Source organism: Sorex fumeus, unplaced genomic scaffold, assembly GCF_029834395.1.
Source record: "Sorex fumeus unplaced genomic scaffold, SorFum_2.1 ptg000018l, whole genome shotgun sequence".
NCBI lineage: Eukaryota > Metazoa > Chordata > Mammalia > Eulipotyphla > Soricidae > Sorex > Sorex fumeus.
In genome coordinates this window covers 22,552,695-22,575,035 of record NW_026606075.1, presented here as the reverse complement: position 1 = coordinate 22,575,035, position 22,341 = coordinate 22,552,695, and the positions used below count along the sequence as shown (strand labels likewise).

Below are 22,341 nucleotides of genomic sequence, written 5' to 3'. Positions count from 1 at the left end.
AGTGCCCAAGACCTTTCACTACTTTCCATATGTTACAGTCAGTCTAATTCACCTGTCCTCTACACACTCCCCACCTTACTTGACAATTTCAGTTCTGTAAATCAGCATCAAGGACTTATCATTTGATACCTTCCATTCCCTTGTTTCTTTATATATCACAGATGAGATATCTGGTATTTGTCCTTCTCCCTCTTACTTCACATAACTTAAGTAAAAATTTCCTGATTAATATCTTTTGAAAAATATTGAGTTGTCAGTTCTGTCCTTATTGCAGCAAACTGCATGCTTTCATCTTCTGGCTGCATCATATCCAGTTGTATGTTTATGCCACATCTTCCTTATTCATCTGTCATTGGGTATGTGGGTTGTTCCCATTTCCCTGCCCTTTTTTATACTCAGTGCTGCAGTAAATATAGAAGTGAATATATCTTTTTGGTTTAATGTTTTTGTGTTTTGGGTCTAGATATCTAGAAGAGAGGGATATTTGTGTCATATGGGAGATCTGTTCTAACTTTGTTTTGAGATATTTCCATACCATTTTCCAGAGAGGTTGAACCAGATTATGTTCCCACCAATAGTGAATGAGGGCAGTGTTTTCACACATTGTCAGTAACACTGGTTGTTTCCTGTCTTTTTGGTGCATATCATTCTCACTGGCATGAGATAATACCTCATTTTGTTTTTATTTGCATTTTCCTACTAATAAGTGATTATGAACACTTAATCATATGCCTATTGGCTATTCATTTCTCCTCTTGGGCGAAGTATTTGTTTATCTCCTCTTTTCATTTTTAGATGGGTTATTAGTGTTTTTGAGCTTTGTGTTTTACATATCTTTGATATTAGCCTTTATGAAGTAGGGCTTCTATTTTTTAGTGTTTTGTAAAAAATTTCTTTTAACTTTTTTAATTGAATTCGTGAGACACCATTAGAAAGTTGTTCGTGACTGGGTTTTAGTCATAATATGTTCCAACACCTGTCCCTTAACTAGTGCACATTTCCCACCACCAGTGTCCCCAGTTTTCCTCCCTTGCCTCTCCCAAAGAGGTAGGGGCACACTCTCTCTCTCTCTCTCTCTCTCTCTCTCTCTCCCCCCCATTTATTTTTTAATTAATTTTTAAAAATTTTAGGGCTGGAGTGATAGCACAGCGGGTAGGGTGTTTGCCTTACAAGCGGCCAACATGGCCGACCCGAGTTCGATTCCTCCGCCCCTCTCGGAGAGCCTGGCAAGCTACCGAGAGTATTCGATATGCCAGACACAGTAACAACAAAGTCTCCAATGGAGATGTTACTGGGCCCGCTCGAGCAAATCGACGATCAACGGGAGGGCCTTTACCTTTTTTTTTTTTACCTTTTAAAAATTTTATTGAATCATTATGAGGTAGACAGTTACAAAGTTTTCCTGTTTGAGATCCAGCCATACAGTGATCGAACACCCATCCTCCACCAGTGCACATTTTCCACCACCAATGTCCCCAGTAATCCCTACCACCCCACCCCACCCCCACTCCCAGTCCCATTCCTCATCCTGCCTCTATGGCAGACAACTTCCCCAATACTTCTCTCTACTTTTGGGCATTTTGTTTCTCCTGAATTTTCCCACCACCCCATTCAAGCCTGCTTGCTAGGGGCAGATGCTAGATAACTTATTTTCCATTGCTCATTTTGAATATCATGAGAGTTTACATGGCTGCAAAGTGGCCACGTGCTTCTGGAATCCTAGATTGTAGATGATTGGGTTCCAGAAACATCTCTGTAGGGCATTAATCTATTTTGGGATTCAGTAGGGTGTCTCTGGACTGGGGCTGTTGGTGCATCAAGATGGTGTCTGGCATAAGCTTGTGGGCATGAATTGCAGGCAGCAGAGCAGGCAGAGAGCTGGTGAGGGACCACCCAGCGCCTCTGCTGCCATGCGGCCTGGAGATTTAGTCCTAGTACCCACATACCTGGGCCTTGCTTGTGGGAGCTCTTGGATGCTGGGATTTCTTCTGGAGTGGACTGCACCTGTTCCGTCTGGGTTGTCCTGGCGAAATTGGCTTGGTATGGGGCCCAGAGGGATCTCCAGTGCTGTGTTGCTGTCTGGGACTGGTTTCTGTGTTTCTCCCTTTTCTTTTACCAGTAAAAATTCCCTTATTAATATTTTTGAAAAATATTTAGCTGTCAAGTTATCATAAACTTAAGATTCTGATAAAAATGGTAGCTTGGGGCTGGAGAGATATTCTGGCTGGGGAGGCAAGTTGGATCCCTGACATTGTCCCCAGGCACTGACTAGAAGTCCTAGGCACTTGTAGACCCACAAAGTATCATATTGCTGTAAGTGTGCTCTCTGTCAGCACCACCCACCTACCCTCATCCTATACACCCCTCCAGAAGATGGTAACTTGTAACTACATATTTTAGGCTTTACAATTTCTAACTCCTTCCTTCCTTCCTTCCTTCCTTCCTTCCTTCCTTCCTTCCTTCCTTCCTTCCTTCCTCCCTCCCTCCCTCCCTCCCTCCCTCCCTCCCTCCCTCCCTCCCTCCCTCCCTCCATAGATGTTTGTCCAGTGAGAACTTGATTATAAGGCCAGGAATAAACTGGATGACTTTGAAGTCCCACTTACTTCTAGACTAGACTGTAAACTTAGCTCAACAGATTATTGACGTGTTTTTTTTTTTCCTTTCACTTGCTTATTATGTATTATTTGGTATTGCTTGTTAACATTTACAGGTTGACTGAATGTACTTTTCATACTATATTATCCATACTTATTCTTTCCTGGAAAGCTGAGTATAAATGAGGAGAACCAGAAGGTATTCTTTTAGTTTTTATTTATAATTTTTAGTGAAGTAAAGTTGTCATATTAAATTTGAAAGATGGGGAACCACATAGTGTTTAACAATAAAAAGGGAGTTATATTCTCCAAGTTGGGATGTGAGTGATTTTTAGGGGCTAAGAAAGATAGTACAGTGGGTAGGGTGTTTGCCTTGTACGTGACTGATACGGGTTTGATACCCAGCTTCCCATATGGTCCCCCGAGCTTGCCAGGAGTGATCCTTGAGTGCAGAGCCAGGAATAAGCTCAGAGCTGGGTGTGGCCCATAAACAAAAACAAAAGACAAAAAAAAATTGTGAAATGTGGGTGATTTTAGAATGAAGAGCATCCAGAAGATGTACTTTTCAAAAAGACATTACTTTCATAAGGGTAAGAAGGATGTTTTATTATTTCGTAATACCAAAAATGTATTTAAGCCGTGCACAGCATGGCTGAGGTGCCTCTCCCAATCTTAACTCAGTGTGGTATGTAGTGCTAGATATCAAACACAGCCCTCCTCCCATTCATTGTACTTTCTCTTAGAAGAAACCGTTTTTTTAGAGGCAAAGTTGCTCCCATGTATTTGATTTGCAGCTTATACCTACATAAAATAAATCTAGTTAATCATTTTCAATGATTATTATGATTACCAAGTAATACACTTTATAATGCTCCTAGAACAATAATCTGTATAAGCATTATCATATTAGGGAGACCTTTACCAGACCAAGGAGTTTTGTGTTCTAATTTTTTATGTTGTTTTCTTTGTTCCACTTTGGGCCACACCTGGCTGTGGTCAGGAGTTTATTACTCCTGGTTCTCCTGTGTAAAAAACTATGCACGCTGAAGATTGTGTGTTCACGGGCTCTCTGGGCAGCTCTATCTTACCGCCTGCATTCGGTGTTCTAGAGCCGCTCTGTGTGGCCTGGATCAGGATGGCTGTTGGCCAAGAGCAGGTGAAGGCAGGAACGAGAGCCAGGCTGGTTGGTCTCAGTCGCAGTTTATTCCAATCTTATCCCCATTCACTCCTGTCTCTCTCTCTCTCTCTCCTTCTCTCCTGGACCCCGATCTGGAACCCCTCTCTCCTGGCTCCGGCTCTGGATCTCGCAGTTGATCTCCCCCATACCCCCAGCTCACTCTTATAGTTGCCTAGTAAACTCCCAAACCCATGAGGGGCTGGGTTTACACATATGTGTGGTCACAATCAATAGGGTTAAAGTTCTTTCCCTCAGGGGATACTGCTTCTAGGACAGATTTTCTTTCAGCAGGATGACCCACCCAAGGGTGGAATCCCATGGGTGTATTTCTCCTCTCCTTGTCCAACAACACATAAGCTTTCATAATATTAATCATTTTGTATGGACGCAGTAAGAGATGCATTAAGCTTATAGAATTGCTCTCCTGGGGTCATCCCGATTTCAGGGTACAGTGCTTAGGTCAGATTAGTCTTTCCTATACCTAGCAGGATCCTAGTCTTGTTGCTTTTGGATCATGACAGCATTTGTCCATGATCAAGCTTTTAACTTATAGTTAAGAATTGTGGCATTTTGGTCAGGCCCATCTTGATGCCAGGGTAGCACATAGCTTAGCGCTTGCCCTGGTTCGATATGCCAGACACAGTAACAACAAAGTCTCCAATGGAGACGTTACTGGGCCCGCTCGAGCAAATCCATGATCAACGGGAGGGCCTTTACTTTACTTTACTTACTGGTTCCATCCAGTCCTCTGTCGGGATCCTGCTTTGGGGGGCGTTAGGAAGTGAGGGCAACTGAAGCTTAAGTTGAGAAAGCAGATACCCGGCAATGAATAATATTCGAAACCAATTAAATTCCAAGTTACAAAAGCATAATATTGTCTTCTTGTGTCTATACAAAAGGACATTGCTTTAAAGTAAACTATTCGAAAGACCTAAGGAGAGGAGAAAGGCAATATTAACTTACAAGTTCCGTTCCGGAGGTCTTCCGCTGCCAGGACTCTGCTCGGGCAGGGAGGGAAACTCAACCTGCCCCCCTCCAAGGGGCCCCAGTGAGGACAGCCAGGCATGGGGGCAGTCGAAGATCTCCGGAACCAGCCACAGCCATGCTTAAGGCCACTCTCCACATGTTCAGATGAGCCTCATGCATGAAGGAACCGGCAGAGGAACCCAGGCATGCAGCAGAGGAACCCGGGGCTGAGATCTTCAAGCCTGCTCGAATCAGAACTGGGCCCCCTCCACCCAGATCCCCCATCTTCCAGTAGGTAGGCGTTACACCCACCAACTGCCCCGGCGCTGTGTTATCCCATCAACGGCCAAGACTCAGAGACTATAAAACCCAGCATTTGCCGCCACACAACCTCTTATTATCTAGTTCTTACTCTTGAAGAACCCAGCAGGCTACCGAGAGTATCCTGCCCACACAGCAGAGTCTGGCAAACTCCCCGTGGCATATTCGATAAGCCAAAACCCAGTAACAATGATGGGTCTCATTCCCCTGACCCTGAAAGAGCATTGAATGTGGCACTTTCTAAAATCTCAGGGCTAGGACGAAGGAGACGTTACTGGTGCCTGCTCGAGGAAATCGATGAACAACGGGATGACAGTGATACAGTGGTACAAGTGCAGTGTCCTAGAAAGATCTGATCTTACAAATTAACAGAAACTGGTTAGGGGAATAAGCTGATTAACTATTTGGGGAAGAGAGCATAGAGAAGTGGTTACAGATAAACAAAAGGAAGCACTTAGATGGGTGTGACCTGATAAATCTAAGCTCCTTGTGGCAAGGGAGAAAGGACAAAGCAATGTTATCTTACCCTCCTGGTTCTGTGCTCACTTCTGACAGGCTCCAGCGACCATATGTGGTGCTGGAAACAGAACCCAGATTGGCTGTATTCGAGACATGCACCCTAATCACTGTACTATAGCTCCAGCTCCTTTTACTTTATTTTTAAATTCATTATCACTATCACTGTCCTCCCATTGTTCATCGATTTGCTCAAGCGGGCCCAGTAACGTCTTCATTGTGAGAATTGTTACTGTGTTTGGCATATCGAATACATCACACGTAGCTTGCTAGGCTTTGCTGTGCAGGTGAGATACTCTCGGTAGTTTCCCGGGCTCTCCGAGAGGGGCTTATTTTATTTTTATATATTTATGTTATATACTGTTAATGACAGTTTCATACATACCCCATTCCAGCACCACACCCAGCATCAGGGTACCCATCAGCTGTGGGGTTTTCACATTGTTCAGTTGCACCTGATTTAGAATTAGCAATATCAATATAGAGGGATCTGACTAGCATTTTAAAAACGAAATTGTGAAGAACAGAAGTGAGTACTTAAACGCAAGCTGTACTTGGAATGCCAAAGACTGAAAACTGAATACTGAATTGTAAAGAATTGTTTTGTCATTTCATTTTCCACTCCTTGCTGTGTGCCCTACAGAAATTAAAGCATATGTCTATATATTTTTTGTACATATACGTTCATGCAAAAACATGAATGTTGATAGCATTATTCACAAGAGCCAAATGGTAGAAACAACCAAAATGTTTGACTGGGTAAAGCAAAATGTGACTTGTTCATACAGTGGTATATCATTCTGCAGTGAAAAGACATAATGTACCAATACATGACTCAACTTGAATACAAGTTTAGAGCCTTTTGACAAATCTGAGAGATTGTTTTAGGTGTGGAGTGTGCACTGGGCCACACCCTATAGGACTCAGCTGCTTCTGACTCAGTTTCATGGAATCATACAGTGCTGGGGATTGAAACCTGCGTACAAGGCATGTACTCTGGTCTATTGAGATATCTCTAATTCCAGTGATTCCATTTAAATGCTTTTTTTTTTTTTTTTGGCTTTTTGGGTCACACCTGGCAATGCTCAGGGGTTACTCCTGGCTCTGCACTCAGGAATTACTCCTGGCGGTGTTCGGGGACTATATGGGATGCTGGGGATCGAATGTGGGTCGGCCACATGCAAGGCAAACTCTGTACCCGCTGTACTATCGCTCTGGCCTTTAAATGCTTTCTTTTGGAAGGGGGTGATAAAAATATTTTACAGTTAGGGGTAGGAGAGCAAGTACAGGGGTTCAGGCGTACAGTGCACAACCTAGTTTTCTGATTTGATGCCCAGTAATGTGTAGTCTGAACACTGCTAGGAGTGACCTTTAAGCATAGAGCTGAGAGTAGCACCCAAGCACTCTGGATGTAACCAAGTTTCCCCTTCCCCTCACCCCCCATTTCTAGGTCCTAAAATTATATCACAATAATAATTACTCCACAACTCTGTGATACCCTTAAAACATACCAGTGGTGTACAGTATGAGATGTTGCTCCAGGAATTAAAAAATTTTGAATGGGGTGAGTGGAGTGGAATGAACTGGAGTTAAATTTTTAGCTGGATGGTAACATTGGTACAGGGCAGAGTCTGGCAAACTCCCCGTGGCGTCCCCAATATGCCAAATACCAGTAACAATGATGGATCTCATTCTCCTAAAGAGCCTTGAATATAATCTTAGGGCTAGGATGAAAGAGACGTTACTGGGGCCTGCTCGAGGCAATCGACGAATAACAGGATGATGAAATGGTAACATTGGTGTCCGGAGGCATCTCTGCAGCTTGTTGATCTCTTTTGAGATTTATGAGTCTCTGGATCATGGCGCTGGTTACTGAGCTTATATGACACCAGAGGCAGTTCATGGGCATGCCTACCAGTCTTCCAAAAGAAGAGTGAGGGAGTTGCCCATCCCCAACTCCGTGAGAGCCTGGAGATTTTGGTCATAAAACCCGCGTACCTGAGTTTTTCAACAGACCCAGTCCTGGATGGGCTCTTCCGGTGCCTGTGGAGTCAGGCCATGAGCATGGTAGTGATTGGAGTGTGGAGGTTTTTGGCTGCCGAGACTGTTAGGGAGGGTGGTGAGCGCACCCATACCCCTCTAGGGTCCCCTGGATATGAGAACATCTCTGGATTTATATGCCCATATCACCACTCCTTCCTTCCCTTCTGGTAACCACTAATTGGTTTTATAGTCCAGAAGTTTGTTCATCTGTTTGGTTCTTTCATTCTGTGTATACCTTACAAGCAGAACCATACAGTGTTTGTTTTTTCTGTGTCTGGTTTATTTTACTTAGCGTCCATGTAATCGGAAATGGCAGGATTTTATCATTCATTATTGAATAATATTTCACTGTGTATTTCTTCTCTCACATGGCCCCTCAAAACACTAGTCAACCATGACCAACTTTTTTCTTTCCCTTTTTGTGACCCTTTAGGCAAAAACATTTGTTAGTAAATTTATTAGTTGCAGATTCATACAGTAATTTAGATAGTGTATGAATGATTCTGTTACTTAAATAAACTCAGTTAACTCTTATAACTCTGTTAGGTACTTCTTATTATCCTGCTACATCGATTTTAAAAGAATATTATCGGGTTTATTTATATAATGTCTTTATATCTAGTTAGTAATTTAAGCTTAAATTTAAGTACTAAAATTGAAACCTCTGATTCCAGTGAATAATGCTTTTCAGTTTTTGATTTTTATTTAGTTACTGCTTACAATTTTAAGTTTGGTTCATAAGTTAAGCTTAAATTTAAATACTAAAATTTAAACTTTTTTTTTTGCTTTTTGGATCACACCCAGCAATGCATAAGGGTTACTCCTGGCTTATGCACTCAGGAATTACTCCTGGCGGTGCTTGGGGGACCATATGGGATGCTGGGAATCGAACCCTGGGTCGGCCGTGTGCAAGGCAAATGCCCTACCTGCTGTGCCCCTAAACCTCTTTCTGATGCCAGTGAATTATGCTTTTCTGGTTTTGGTTTTTATTTAGTTACTGCTTACTAATTTAAGTTGTGAATTAAGGTAATTCCTACTAAGTAATAAAGCCATATCCTGTGGTGCTCAGTGGCTACTTCCAGACCAGTGTCTCTAATTTGTTTCTCGCTTTCCTTGCTGTATTATGAGGTGCTGGAGATATGCAAAGCATGCAGATTAGCCCTTTGAGCTGTCTTCTGGTCCCTGTAAAACAATTTGTAATAGATTTGGTGAAGTATATATTGTAAGTAGTACTAAAAGCTATTGCTTACTTTATGTAGAATAATTGTATGGATGTTTGCCATGTAAATATTTAATTTAGTTGTGAATATAGAGATTGAACTCGGGGCTTCATACTTGCAAAGCATGTGTTCTACTGCTAAGCTACATTCCCGGCCCCAAATAAATATTTCAGTACTTATGATAATTTACAGGCAGCCAATTTAAGTTTGCAGTATCCTTCCTTCCCCTTTACTTCCTTTCCCTCACAGTCCTTCCTCTACTTTGTCCCTTTTCCCCACAAACTGCAGTATTTGAGGGTCCATGCAGTACTATGCATCAAATTATGGTCAGCAGGCTCCTTAACACCTTTCGGGCCATAAACTGTCTCTTAGACATTTGTGCATGTGTGTGTGTGTGTGTGTGTGTGTGTGTGTGTGTGTGTGTGAGAGAGAGAGAGAGAGAGAGAGAGAGAGAGAGAGGAGAGAGGTGAGAATTTTTTTCCTTTTAATTTTTATTAAGACACCATGGTTTACAAAATTGTTTGTTTATAATGAAGTTGTTTCAGGAACACAATGTTCTAACACCAGTGCTACCACCAGTGTACCATTTCTTCCACCAGTGTTCCCAGGTCCCCCAGCGTTTCCCCTTCGCATATAACAAGTTTATTTCACATTTCTTGCTCCAAAACATCTTAAAGAAATAGCAATGTAATTATCAAAACAAATCAATAAGTCAATTTGTGATAATTACTTAACCTTTTAAATTAGAAATGAAAATAATTTAATATTGCTTATTTTCATTTATATAACTTAGTTGTCAACTCTGAAACCTAAAATATATTGTATTAAATTTTATTTTGTATTTGAATTTTTTTAAAAATTTAAAAAAAAATTTTTTTTTGCTTTTTGGGTCACACCCAGCAATGCTCAGGGGTTATTCCTGGTTCTGCACACAGGAATTACACCTGGCGGTGCTTGGGGGACCATATGGGATGCCGGGGATCGAACCCAGGTCGGCTGCATGCAAGGCAAATGCCCTACCTGCTGTGCTATCACTCCGGCCCCTGTATTTGAATATTATTGTGTAATTATCATGTCTTCCCTGTCATAAATAGAGCTTTTTATTTTTCCCCAAAAAGTTTTAGGGCCTGGAGCACAGTGGGTGGGGTGCTTGCCTTGCACACATCCAACCTGAATTTGATCCCTGCACCCCACACCCACCAGGGATAAGCCCTGAGCACTGCTTAGGTGTGACACAAAAATAAAAATCTGTGCTAGTCTATTTTTGTTTCCATGAAATAGGTAAAACCTGCAAATTCGAATTTATTAGGAGCAAAGAGAATTAGAAACTTTAAATGGGAAGATATGCACAGACCTATAATAGTACAAAGTGTTTTTTCTGGAAAAATGAAATACTGGTTTCATATCAGAGAAGATTATATCACAGATATTGCTTAAGTATCTGCATAAATAAGTAAAAGATTGCACTTAAAAATCTCTGGATGTGGAACTGGGGAGCTAATACAGTGGGTAGGGCATATGCCTTGCTTGTAGCTGATCGAGTTTCAATCCCCAGCATCCCATATTTTCCCCTGAGCATCACCAGATGTGGCCCCAAAATTGAAAAAAGTACTCTGGATGTAAATAAAACTAATCAGACATAGATCAATATAAATGAGATGTTATTTCATTCTTAAAAATATACAAAGTCCTTTAGCAAGCTAGGAGCAAACCTATACTTTTCTTAATCTAGTGGTGGGCAACCATATGCACCATAAGCGTGAGCCGTACTCAATGGAAAGTTTGTTCCATTCTTTAAAGAAGCTCTTTTAATACTTCTTGCAAACCTGGTTTCAAAGCTATAAATCTCTTAAGTTGTTGCCACTCCATGAAGATCTGTACCATTTCTTCAAATCTGAATGATAATCTAGCTGGATAGGGTATTCTTGGTGACATGTTCATTTTGTTAAATTTTTATACTATATTCTTCCATTCTCTTCTGACTCTTAGGGTCTCATTTGATAGATCTGCTGTACATCTTACAGGCTTTCCTTTGTATGTAAGTTCCTTTTTAATCTTGCTTTCAATATTCTGTGTCTGTCTTTGGATTTTGTCATTTTGAGTATATTGTATCTTGTAGTTTTCCTAGTTGAGTCTATTTTCACACAACTGTGCTGTTCTCTCAGGGATCATTTCTGTTGGGATGCAGAGAACAATTTGGGATGCTGGAGATTGGACCTGGGTCAGCTGCATGCAAGACAAGTGCCTTATCTGCTATACTATCTATCTGGCTGAACATGCAAAATTTTTTTTCAATGTTTATTTTTATGGGGGTGCGGTGAGGACTTGGGCCATATACAGCTGTTTTCAGGAATCATCCCTGGTTGTTGTGCTTGGAGGACTGTGTGTGGTACCAAAAATTGAACCGGAGTCAGCCATTTGTAATCCTAAGCTCTCTGCATCTCCTCAGTACAATATTATTAAACAAATTGCTGAATATTACTAACCTAACACTGCTTTTTGAATCCCAGTAAGTGGCATGACTAGGAATAAATGTACTTCACCAAAAGTCTACTGTTTCCATTATACCATAGGGTATGAGTGGTTTGGTGTGCCTTGAATTGCAGGAGTTTCAGGAGTTGACGAAAGGTGCTGAAATGCTGTGCTAAAATACTGTATAATCTTGTAGTTTAGCATTCATTAGTCTCCTTTTAGAAAACAATTAAATTTTTCATGGTTTTTCCAATGTAGATATTAAAATGATAGGCAAGAAGTCAACTTGGCATTTAAATGTATTTAATATACTTAATACTGTGTAGATTTTAACATTAAATAAATTTAACAATAGTTTTTTCCTGTAAATGGAAATTACAGATTATTAACCCCTTTGCCTTTTGAGTAGAGCATTAAGCACTCCCCCCCACCCCCACCCATACCCTTTCACCCCCCCACCACCCTCTGGCCACACCTGATGGTTGTCAGGTCTTATTCCTGGTTCTGTACTGCAGAATAGGACAGGTGCTGGAACTATAAGGGGTGCCTGGGGTCAGATCTGGATCTGCTAAGTACAAGGCAAACACCATACTATCTCTCTCGTTTTAACCAACTCCTCTTTACTAGTGTTGTTTTTGACTTGGAAGTCTTTCAGAAACACCCTTTGAGAGAGCTTGTCTGTCTTGATATATTGTTTCTCAAAAATGAATTCCCCAGGAAGTGACAGCTATGTCACATGGAGTCTTGTTGGAATTAGAAATTCTTTGGCCTCACTTCAGGTCACTTCACCTGAAACTCCAGGAATGAGTCTCAGCCATTTGTTTCATCACTCCTTCCTGATGATTATGACATATACTAATATTTGATACCCTCAAGTCTAAAGATTAAAGCTGTTAAGAGGTGTATACTAAACTGAAAACATTCTCTCTGAACCTCTTTTTTGTTGTTGTTATTTTTAAATCTATACAATGAGATATATGGTAGATCATCTTCCTTGCCCCCTGCTGGGCACTGAACCCAGGTTTCATGCATGTAAGAACCACATTCTTCACCCTCTAGGTTTTTAAACCCAGTGTCTTATGAGTCAGTCAGTTGACCTATTGACCATCTTCCTGTATAAGTTATATACACTTGAAACATATTTTCCAACTAACTTCTGTGGGGAGTGTTGGAGATAAGACGTTGATCCACTCTTGACAGTGCTTATGGGTCACTCCTAAGTAATTTTTTAATACTTGCTAAAAGTGGCATCAGAATCTAGATGCCGTCATAACCAACACACACACACACACACACACACACCCTTATTGTGTTGTCAAGAAGAGTCTTGAATTTGCTCTTCAGCCTACTCTCCTCAGGAATGACAAATCTGTAGATCTCTTGTGTGAAATGGAAAGATCCCTGGCCCCCGTACCAGCCAGTATGTTAGAAAAGAGTCACTTCTTCAGGTGCAGCAGGACTCATGGCTTGTCAGAGCTCGGGCTGGACTCTGCCCTGGATTAGGTGTTTGTGCGAAGAGTGCAACTTTTATATGCACATGTGCTTCTCTTTCACAGATCTATTTCTTTTCTTTAGTTTCTTTTAGATTTTCCTTAACTTTAAAAAATCTTTACTAAAAATATTGCATTGAATATTTTTAATATTTGTAGATCTGTAAAATCACATTTTGATGATTAAAAGTCATCTTTGGTAACTCCTAGACTTCGAAAATTTGCATTTTGGCTACCACTACACCAATGTATTTATGGGCTTATTTTGGCATTTGTCTTACCTGGGAATCTGAGGAGGGTTTTCCTCATTTTTTTTCTGATCCCAACAATAGAGCAGAGTAACATTGTGCTTCTATAAGAAAATATCCAAGCAAGTGATGTACTTTGATTTTGTGCCAAGAAGTTTGTGTTCATAAACTAGTTTCATTATCCTAGCTACCTACACTGACACATAGTTTTTTCCATGTTAAAAACAGACACTGTTTTCTTTCTAGCTCTGCAATTGAAAACAGAAATGTCATTGTTTTTGGCACATGATCCATCTGGCCAGTGCTGTACATCTTCAAATTTGCCAAGTTAGGTAAAGAACTTGGTATCCTAGCTTATTTATGTCTTAGGTACAATAAATTATAAACACATCTTAATAGTTGTCTATAGCACTAGCTGAATTTCAGAAGTCAGTTTAACAGCTTTTTTTTTTTAAAGTGGGACGGTCATTTATTTGTACACTGAAGGTAGAATCCAACAGCAAAATGAGCTATTTTCAAATTATCACTGGATTTTGTGCACTCTTCTCTTGTAAAATTAGGTGGGAGCAATATTAGGCGGGATACTTGGCTTTCAGGTGGCCAATTTAGTTTGATCCCTGGCACTGCCAAGTATGGTCATAAGAATGAATAAACCACCAAAACCAGAACACAACAGAATGCAAGTATTCTCACCTCAGTGAAAGTGCAAATGAAAGAATTTTTTCTCTTCTCCTCCCCTTCCTATTCCCCCCTTCACCCCCCACCCCATTTCTTTTTTTTCTTCTCTTGTCCTTGGGCCAGGGCTTACTCCTGGCTCTGCATTCAGGGATCACACCTGGTAGACTCATGGGGTGCCAGAGATTGAACCTGTCAGCCTTATGCAAGGCAAGTATGTGCTCTACTTATTGGCTCTGACCCCCCCCCCCCCGCCAAAAAAATTTCTTTTTAAATACTATCTTGTATTCCAATTTTTGAATTTTGAAAACTGCTTCTTACGGGCCAAAGACATGAGTAAGGTGCTTGCTACATGTAGCCTACCGAGGTTTGATCTGCAGCACCCCATGAGCCCACCAGGTGTGATCATACGCACTTACCTTGCACATGGCCAACTTGGGTTAGATCCTGGGTTCCTATATGTTCCCCCATACAGCCAGGAGTGACCCTTGAGTGTAGATGCCAGGAGTCAGCACAGCTAGGTGTGGCAAGAAAAAAAAGTAATTTCTGTTGGAATCTGATTAAAAAATAGAACCAGTTCTGTACTTTTTTTTATTTTGGGATTTTGGGGGGTGATGGTGGTAAGTGCTTTGGGGCCACACCTAACTGTTGCTCAGGAACTATTCCTGACTGCTTGGAGTGGAGTATGACTGCCTGGTTTTGCTTCAGGTAAGTACCATATTCAGTGCGGCTGCACATAAGAAAAGCACTTTGCCCCTGCACATCCTCCCCAGCCTCTAAACGAGTTTTCAGGTAGAAGAAAATTAATATTAAGAACTGTTATCTAGTGTAAGATAGTTAACCACATAATTGATATAAAAAGGTAGCTCTAAAACACAATTAACAGTTGCAAACACAGCCACCCTCCTAGGACTGGGAGTTCAAAGATCGGATGTTGTTATTACTGAAACTAGCCTATAGGTCCCTGTGGGGCATACCACTGAGGGAGAACATTACTCATCCAGTATAGTTTATGCCTTAGCTCAGTGGAGAGACCCAAATTTCTTAAGGATATGGACCAGAGCAGCTGGTGCTTGTTTGTTTTGGGGGGTATGCAGTGTGAATAGTTCTGAAAATGTTGAAAAACTAATTTAGAGATGAGAGTGATGGTACAATGGGCAAGGCACTCGCTTTCCTTGCACGAGACTGACCCAGGTTTGCTCTCTGACACCACCTATGGCCCTTCAAGCTCCATCAGTAGTGATCCTTGAGCAGAGAGCTAGGACTAAGCCCTATCATCAGGCGTAGCCATAAAATGGTGGGGGTGGGGGGGCACTATGGCCCTGTAGTTTACCTGCAGCATAGTGTATTAATTGCTTTTTACGAAGGAACTGCAGGGGCTGGAGTAGTCGGCAGGTAAGGTAATTCCCTTGCACATGGCCAACTTGGGTTCAGTCCTGGATTCCTGTTTGTTCCCCCAGCACTGCAGGAGTGACTCCTGCCTGCAGAGCCAGGAGTAACCCCCTGAGCATTGCTGGGTATGGCCCAAAAAACAAAATCCAAAGCAAAAGTTCCTAAAGGAACTGCAGATGCTGGGATAAGTAACGAAGCAAATCTGAGATGATGGTTATAGAATAGCAAATAAGAAAGTCAAATGATGTAGACAGGCAGAAGTGAATCTGCTTCTACTAGAAACCTCCTTTTAACCTTTTGTATTGACAGAGCTTTTCTGTTGATAAGTTGTTTTTGCATTCCCACAAAAAGCAGAAGGTTGGACTTGGAACTGTAGCAGTTGATTGATAAGAATTCACATCCATTTTTACTTAAACTTTTAAATGTTAGGAGAGGAAAGCATTTCAGGACTTACTCCTGGCTACGTGGACAAGAGTCATTCTGGCAGGGCTCAAGGGACTTGGATGGGGATGGAAATGAGATAGCCACACATGGAGGGAAGTGCCTTCCCATGCACTTACCTACGCCCACTCCCCAGTATCAATTTTTTAATCATGTCACTGAAACATTGCTTCTGTTATAGTGTGCTACTAGAACTGTTTTTTTTTAATGGTTTTTTTGAGGGGAGGGGGGTGAGGGCACACTCAGTGGTGCAGGACCTACTCCTGGTCCAGTGTTCCAGGGCCTCGTATCACATTATGTACAAACTCTTCAAACGAACATTTAAAAGCCCTATAATCACAATCTTTTTTTTCCCCCCTAGCTTGTTTCCATTACTTAATTTTTTAAGCTCCCACCAGGCTTGCTACTCTCTGTCCCTTACCATATAGTAAACTTGGTAAGTTTATTCTTGCCTCCTACATCCCTTTGGGTGGTTCTCACCCCCCATATACTCCATATGTACCTGTCAGAATCCTGTTTCTCTCTTCAAAGCCCTCGATAATTACAAATCTCAATAAACTAAATGTGTTCTTTCCTCCCAAACCTTTTCTTTTCCTTTTTTTCCTTCGAACTGTTTATTCTTTCTTTTTTTGTTGTTTTTATTTCTTTTTTCTTTTTTTAATTTTTATTAGTGAGACACCATGAGGTACAGTTGTAGACTTACAAATTTTTGTGCTTGGGTTTCAATTATACAGTGATCAAATACCCATCCCTCCACCAGTTTATTCTTTTTAAAGACCTTAAAATACCCTTATTACACAGGGTTATTTTATTCTTCACCATCTTTAGTTCCTGACCAAAGTTCTGTGGGCTTTTGCAAATACACTTCTATTCCCTTTAGAATGTGTGGTGACTATACCTCCTTACCTCTGCAACTGGAGTTATTCCCCACAGGCATGCTCCATCAGGACTTTGGGAGGACCACACATAGTAGTACTCCTTGTCTCTGCTGGCTGTGCTCAGAGAACCATGTGCTACAAATCAAACTTGGGCCTCTTACATGTAGAGCATGTTAACATACACTTTGCCTCTCCAACCCTGTCATGAATTTTTTTTATGCTATATTGTAATTCTCTTTCTTTCTTTCTTTCTTTCTTTCTTTCTTTCTTTCTTTCTTTCTTTCTTTCTGTGTGGTTCTTTTTGGTCACACATGGCTATCTATGCTCAGTGATTACTCCTGCCTCTGCATTCAGGAAATACTCCTGGTGGTACTTGGGTCCATATGGGATGCCGGGGGATTGAACTTGGCTGGCTGCATGCAAGGTAAATGCCCTACCCACTGTATTATTGCTCTAGCCCCTCTATTGTAATTCTTTATTTTGGCATCTATGTCCTTCACAGAGTGAAATATCTTTCTTCATAATGACCATTAACAATATTGTCATCAGACAGATGTCTAATACATCATTTGGAATAAAACTGTCACTGTCACCATCCTCTGTACATTGATTTGCTCAAGCGGACCCAGTAACGTCTCCATTGTGACAATTGTTACTGTGTTTGACATATCGAATACGTCACGGGGAACTTGCCAGGCTTTGCAGCGAAGATACTTTGAAGGCGAGATACTCTCAGTAGCTTGCCATGCTCTCCGAGAGGGGCAGAGGAATCGAACTCGGGTCGGCCATGTTGGCTGTGTGCAAGGCAAACGCCTTACACGCTGTGCTATCGCTCCAGCCCTGGAATAAAACATTGTTAGTTATTTGTCAGGGTTCTCAATTTAGTAACTAACATAGCCATATCTCTTAAATATATACTTCTATATCCCAGATTTGTGTTGCCCCATTTCTATCCCCTAATTAGATGGTGAAGTACTGGGGGAAAATATATATCTGCCTCCTTTAGATACCTTGAAGCCCCTTGTAGAAGTCTCTTTATTCAAATTATGTAATCAAAAGGTTGTTCAGATATAAGCCATGGGAAAATCTAGACATGAATGGCTAACCTTATATTTCATTGCATTCTTTTAGTTTGACTCCTATAATATGAAATGTGATAACAGTAACCTTCTAGAATTAAAATAAATCCAATTCAAATGAATAGGGAATCATATCATACTGCTGTTACTACTTGATTGTCATTGCTTGAAACTATTTTTATAGTCCCAGAAATGGAACTCTCATAATTCTCTTCTCCAGCTATTAAGGGAGACATATCTTTATTTTTCCTGCCTCTCCCACATACTGGAAAAAAGAGGTAACTTTAATAATTATGCTTTTAGCGGGGCCTCATATATATGAAAACATGAGCTCATTGCTTGAATAGAAACAGGAAACCTGAAATAATGTGTCTTCAGCCTGTCTAGTTGGTACCAGACTTTTGAATCCAAGAAAGGACAAAAGCATTTTTTTCTTGTTAATGCTAAAAACACTAAATAATATTTGGAAAGTACGGGGGAGGGGTTGCTTATTTTTGTAAGTGGTAGGGGGCCAGTTTGGGTTACACCTGCCTATGTTTAAGGATCAGTCCTGGCGGTGCTATGGGAACCATATGTGCTACCAGGTATTAAGCCTGGGTTAGGTATGTGCCTTATTTACTGTACTATCTCTTTGGCCTTGCAAAGTACAGATTTTAAACAGGAAGAAATTGCCCATTAATCTTCCACCAAAAATGAGATCACCAATATATTTTCCCCCAGCGTTATTTTATTAATTGAAATTATGATTTGTCTTACCACAGTTATTTCTCTGTTAAATTCATAATAAAGCATTATTATTTTGAAGTTATAGTTTATAGGCATGTTTTAACTATTACTAGGTTTTTTTTTCTTTTTGGGTCACACCCAGAGATGCTCAGGGGTTACTCCTGGCTTTGCACTCAGGAATTACTCCTGGCGGTGCTCAGGGGACTATAGGGGATGCTGGGAATTGAACCCGGGTCGGCCGTATGCAAGGCAAACGTCCTGCCTTTTATACTGTCATTCAGCCCCTACTAGATATTTTGAATCACCCCCCTTTTTTTTTTCACTGCAAACAGCTTACATCTTTGATTGCTATTTTTGTTAATTATTTTTTGTCAGGCAGATGGAGAAGGTTACATTGGAAATGCTTGGGTGCTATTCCTCACTCTTTGTTAGGGGATCACTTCTTGCGGTGCTTAAAGGATAATGTGCTGGGCATCATTCTGCATCTACCATGTGGAAAGCATGCACTCAGCCCATTGAGCTATCTCTCTGGCCCCAAGGTATTTTCTTAAATAAGGATTTAAAAACCATTGTCAAGGAAAATGCTCTCATAAATCATTTCCATTGATCCAAAGAAGTATCTATTAAAGTTCCACCAAGAGTGTTTGAATGTGTATGTTCACCATGACCACACTAACCTTGGTAACATCTTGTTTATAATATTTGCTAAGTGAGTCTTTCTCAGTGCTTTGTCATCCTATCATCTAAACCCAGCTATTGTGTGTTTTCTCCTTTGTTTTCTTTCTCCTTCCTTCCTCTTTTCTTCTCGTCTCCCACCCTCATCTTGCCTTCTCCCCCCACCTCATTTTTTAAGCTTTATTTTATATGTAAATGAAAATTCAAAGCAGTCTCTGGCTTGCAAGGATAGGGAATCTTCTGGATCTCTATGGAAATTACTACTTGGGATCACACATAGAGTCTGAGAATTAAGCAAATTCAGTGCTATCAGCTGCTGAACAGAACTTAATAGATCTTTAAGCCAGAAACTGATTCATATCCAAGACTGAGAGAACTCAATCCCCAGGGGACTTTCAGGGCAGTTGTTTAAAAAACATCATTGTCCACTTGGGGAAATCAGTTGTTAGAGGGTTATAAATTGGCTTCTAAAAACATCAAACTTTCTTGTTGATCCAGAAAACGTTAGCATAGTAAAGAATCTAGGCTTGCTCTTTATAGGAGAAAATAGAGATCATAAGACAAGAGTCTTCTCTCTCTCCTTTTTTTTTTTTTTTTTTTTTTTTTTTTTTTTTTTTTTTTGGACACACTGGCTGTGCTCATGTCTTATTCCTGGCTCTGCACTCAGGGATCGTTTTGGCAGATTCCAGGAACCATATAGGGTACCAGAGACTGAAGCCGGTTAGGCCTGGTGCATGCAAGGCAGTACCTTCACTGCTGTTCTCTCTCCCCAGCTCCCTCACTCTTTACCAGATTTCAAAACCTGCTTTTTTGTGTACGCATTAACTGTTCCTCTGAATACAAACGCAAATCCTTCATTATGGCACTTTGTACCCTGTTTCTTCCCATCTTAATGACTTTGCTATTCTTATTATTCCCATTTCTTTCCTATATCTTTAGTTTCTCCCTCCAGTGAATGCTTCTTGTCACCGTTCGACTGGCACCAGCATCTTCTCTTTAACATAGTTCTATCCTGAAACTCATCCTTTTCTAGCTCTCCCTTCTGTTCACTTATAGAATAAAATTTCTCAAAGAAGTATTCCACATTCTGGTTCAAAGATATACAAAAGGTTGAGAACTACTGCTTTAGACTGTTGTTAACTACATTCATTACCTTCCTTCTGTTCTGGTTGTTACCCGACTTCAGCAGTAAGCAGTGTCTCACAGGGTTGATTTTCCCATCTTAAACCTTCTCTTTATATTTAACCCCACTCTGTCTTTAATAGTCTCCCTTCCTCTAACTTGGTTGATTACTCTTCATTCAGCTTTAGAGTATCAGTATTTCTGGACAATAGTCTTTGGTTACAAACCCTTTTTTCTTGATTTTCTTTGATGGCTTCATTTACTGTTTTGGACTTTAAATGAATTCTCTGTCAAGGACACCTGCATTTACAAATCTGGTCATAATCTTTGCAAAATTAATATATGTAAGAAAAAGTCCTTTTTAAAAGTTTTTTTTATTAACAACTTGGTTTACCAAGTTGTTCATTACACAGTTGTTTCAGGTATGTTCCAACTCTAATCCCCCCCATCACTGTGCCCTTCCTTCCACCCAGTGTCCTCACTTTCCCATCCACTATGCAGGCACAAATAAGAAGTTTACTTCATATTATTTGTTACAGTGTGAAGACAAATGGAATTATCAAAATTTAAATCAGTCTAAGAGTTATTTTGTGATAATTTTTATATCTTACAGTGATGTTACTAAAAGTTATTGTCTAAGGATCTGCAGTGTTGGTTAGTGCTAGTTGAGCCCTTCTGTGTTACTGTTCAGGTCATTAAGCTTGGTGGTTTTCTATGCAACTTTCCCATATAGTGTCAGGAATTTAACCTGGATAACTACTGTATCATTTCTTGGCACTTATGCTATTGCTTTTGCCCTGGGTTTCACCTTTCTTCATTGTTAAATATATCTGTGTAATGCTTTTATATATACATTTATATTATAAAAGGATCTAATAGGGTCATATAAATAGCTCAAGGAGTTAGAGAGAGTGTCTTGCATGCCAAGGTAGTTTGAAAGAGAGTTTGGTCTCAGCACTGCTGTGTACATTTTGAAGCACCCTGTCCCGTCCCCACTCCCCCTGCAACATCACTGGGCCTAAGTAACATCACATCACTGAGCCTAAGCATTCAGCTGCCTGATCTGGTTAGCCAGGAATCACCAGGAGTATCTCTGGGCCCTCTTGCATTTCTTAGGAAGACCCCCACAAAAAGTACTTTAATGAACATTCTATTAATTTTATCACTTTGGTGACTTTTAATTTTAGCTTTCACATGTCTTCTTTCACCACTATCCCTGGTATGTTCATGATTTTCTTTCTTTCTCATTTTTCAAATACTCTCAAAGAATACTTATTATTTTATTTTGGAAAGGATGTTTGGGTCATACCTGGCAGTGCTCAGGGAGGGAATACTCCAGGTAGGGCTCCAGGGTCCATGTGATGCTTAGGCTCAAACCTTGGTTGACCACATCCGAGGTAAGTACTTTGCCTCTTGTACATTGTTTACAGTCCCTGAGTATTCAGTTTCTTTAATCACCTAATAATTATTTTACTGGCACAAGTAATTCTTGAAAAAACAGTATCATAAAGAAGAAAACTAATTTCATATCTTAGGAAAAAATGTCAGTGTTAACATTTTCCTATATGCCCTTTGATTATATATGGAGAAGGGAAGGATAAAAAAGAAATGAGCAGAAGGTGGGAGGCACGTTTGTCAAATACCTTCAGTATTACTCTATACATATTTTGCAAAGGCCAATTTCTACTCTAGAGCAGGGAAACATTCATATTTGTTAGCACTAAGCACAGTGCCATAAATTTTAATAAATGGTAAAGGAATGTATATATATTTTTCCCCTCTAAAGATTTCCATGGAGAATGATTATCTGGGTCCCAGAAGAATCGAAAGTCTTCAAAAAGAAGATGCTGATTGGCAGCGGAAAGCTCACATGGCTGTGCTATCTATTCAAGATCTTACTGTTAAATATTTTGAAATAACAGCTAAAGCTCAAAAAGGTAAGTTTCCCAAGAATGGAAAGACAGTTATAGGGGGCAGGGTGCAGCCACCTCGGCTTCAATCCCTGGCACCTCATGTGGGTCCCCCATCCTTGCCAGCAATGATCCCTGAGTGCAGAGCCAGTAGTAAGTACTGAGCATGGTCAAATATGACCTAACTTCCCCCACCCCACTTTGTGTATATTTGAAGATTAATGGTTTAATTAAGGTATGTATTTTAAAACATTTTTAGACTTACTAAGATACACGCCCCCTTTTTAAAATATGTGTGGGGGGGGTTGGTAGCTAGGGGTTCTCAGGATTTACTCCTAGCTTGGTACTCAGAGATTACTCTTGGTGGTTCTTAGCCAAATTTGCAGTACCCAGGAT

General features: G+C 40.5%; 1 protein-coding gene across 1 annotated transcript in view; it reads left to right on the top strand.

Annotated features, from left to right (window-relative positions):
* The window catches only part of JMY (junction mediating and regulatory protein, p53 cofactor), a 97,263-nt gene that overhangs the window by 33,509 nt on the left and 41,413 nt on the right, over positions 1-22,341 (top strand). Inside the window, exon 3 of the mRNA XM_056112402.1 lies at positions 21,822-21,972. Within this exon, the coding sequence (XP_055968377.1) occupies positions 21,822-21,972 (151 nt within the window). The remainder of the gene's footprint in view (positions 1-21,821; positions 21,973-22,341) is intronic.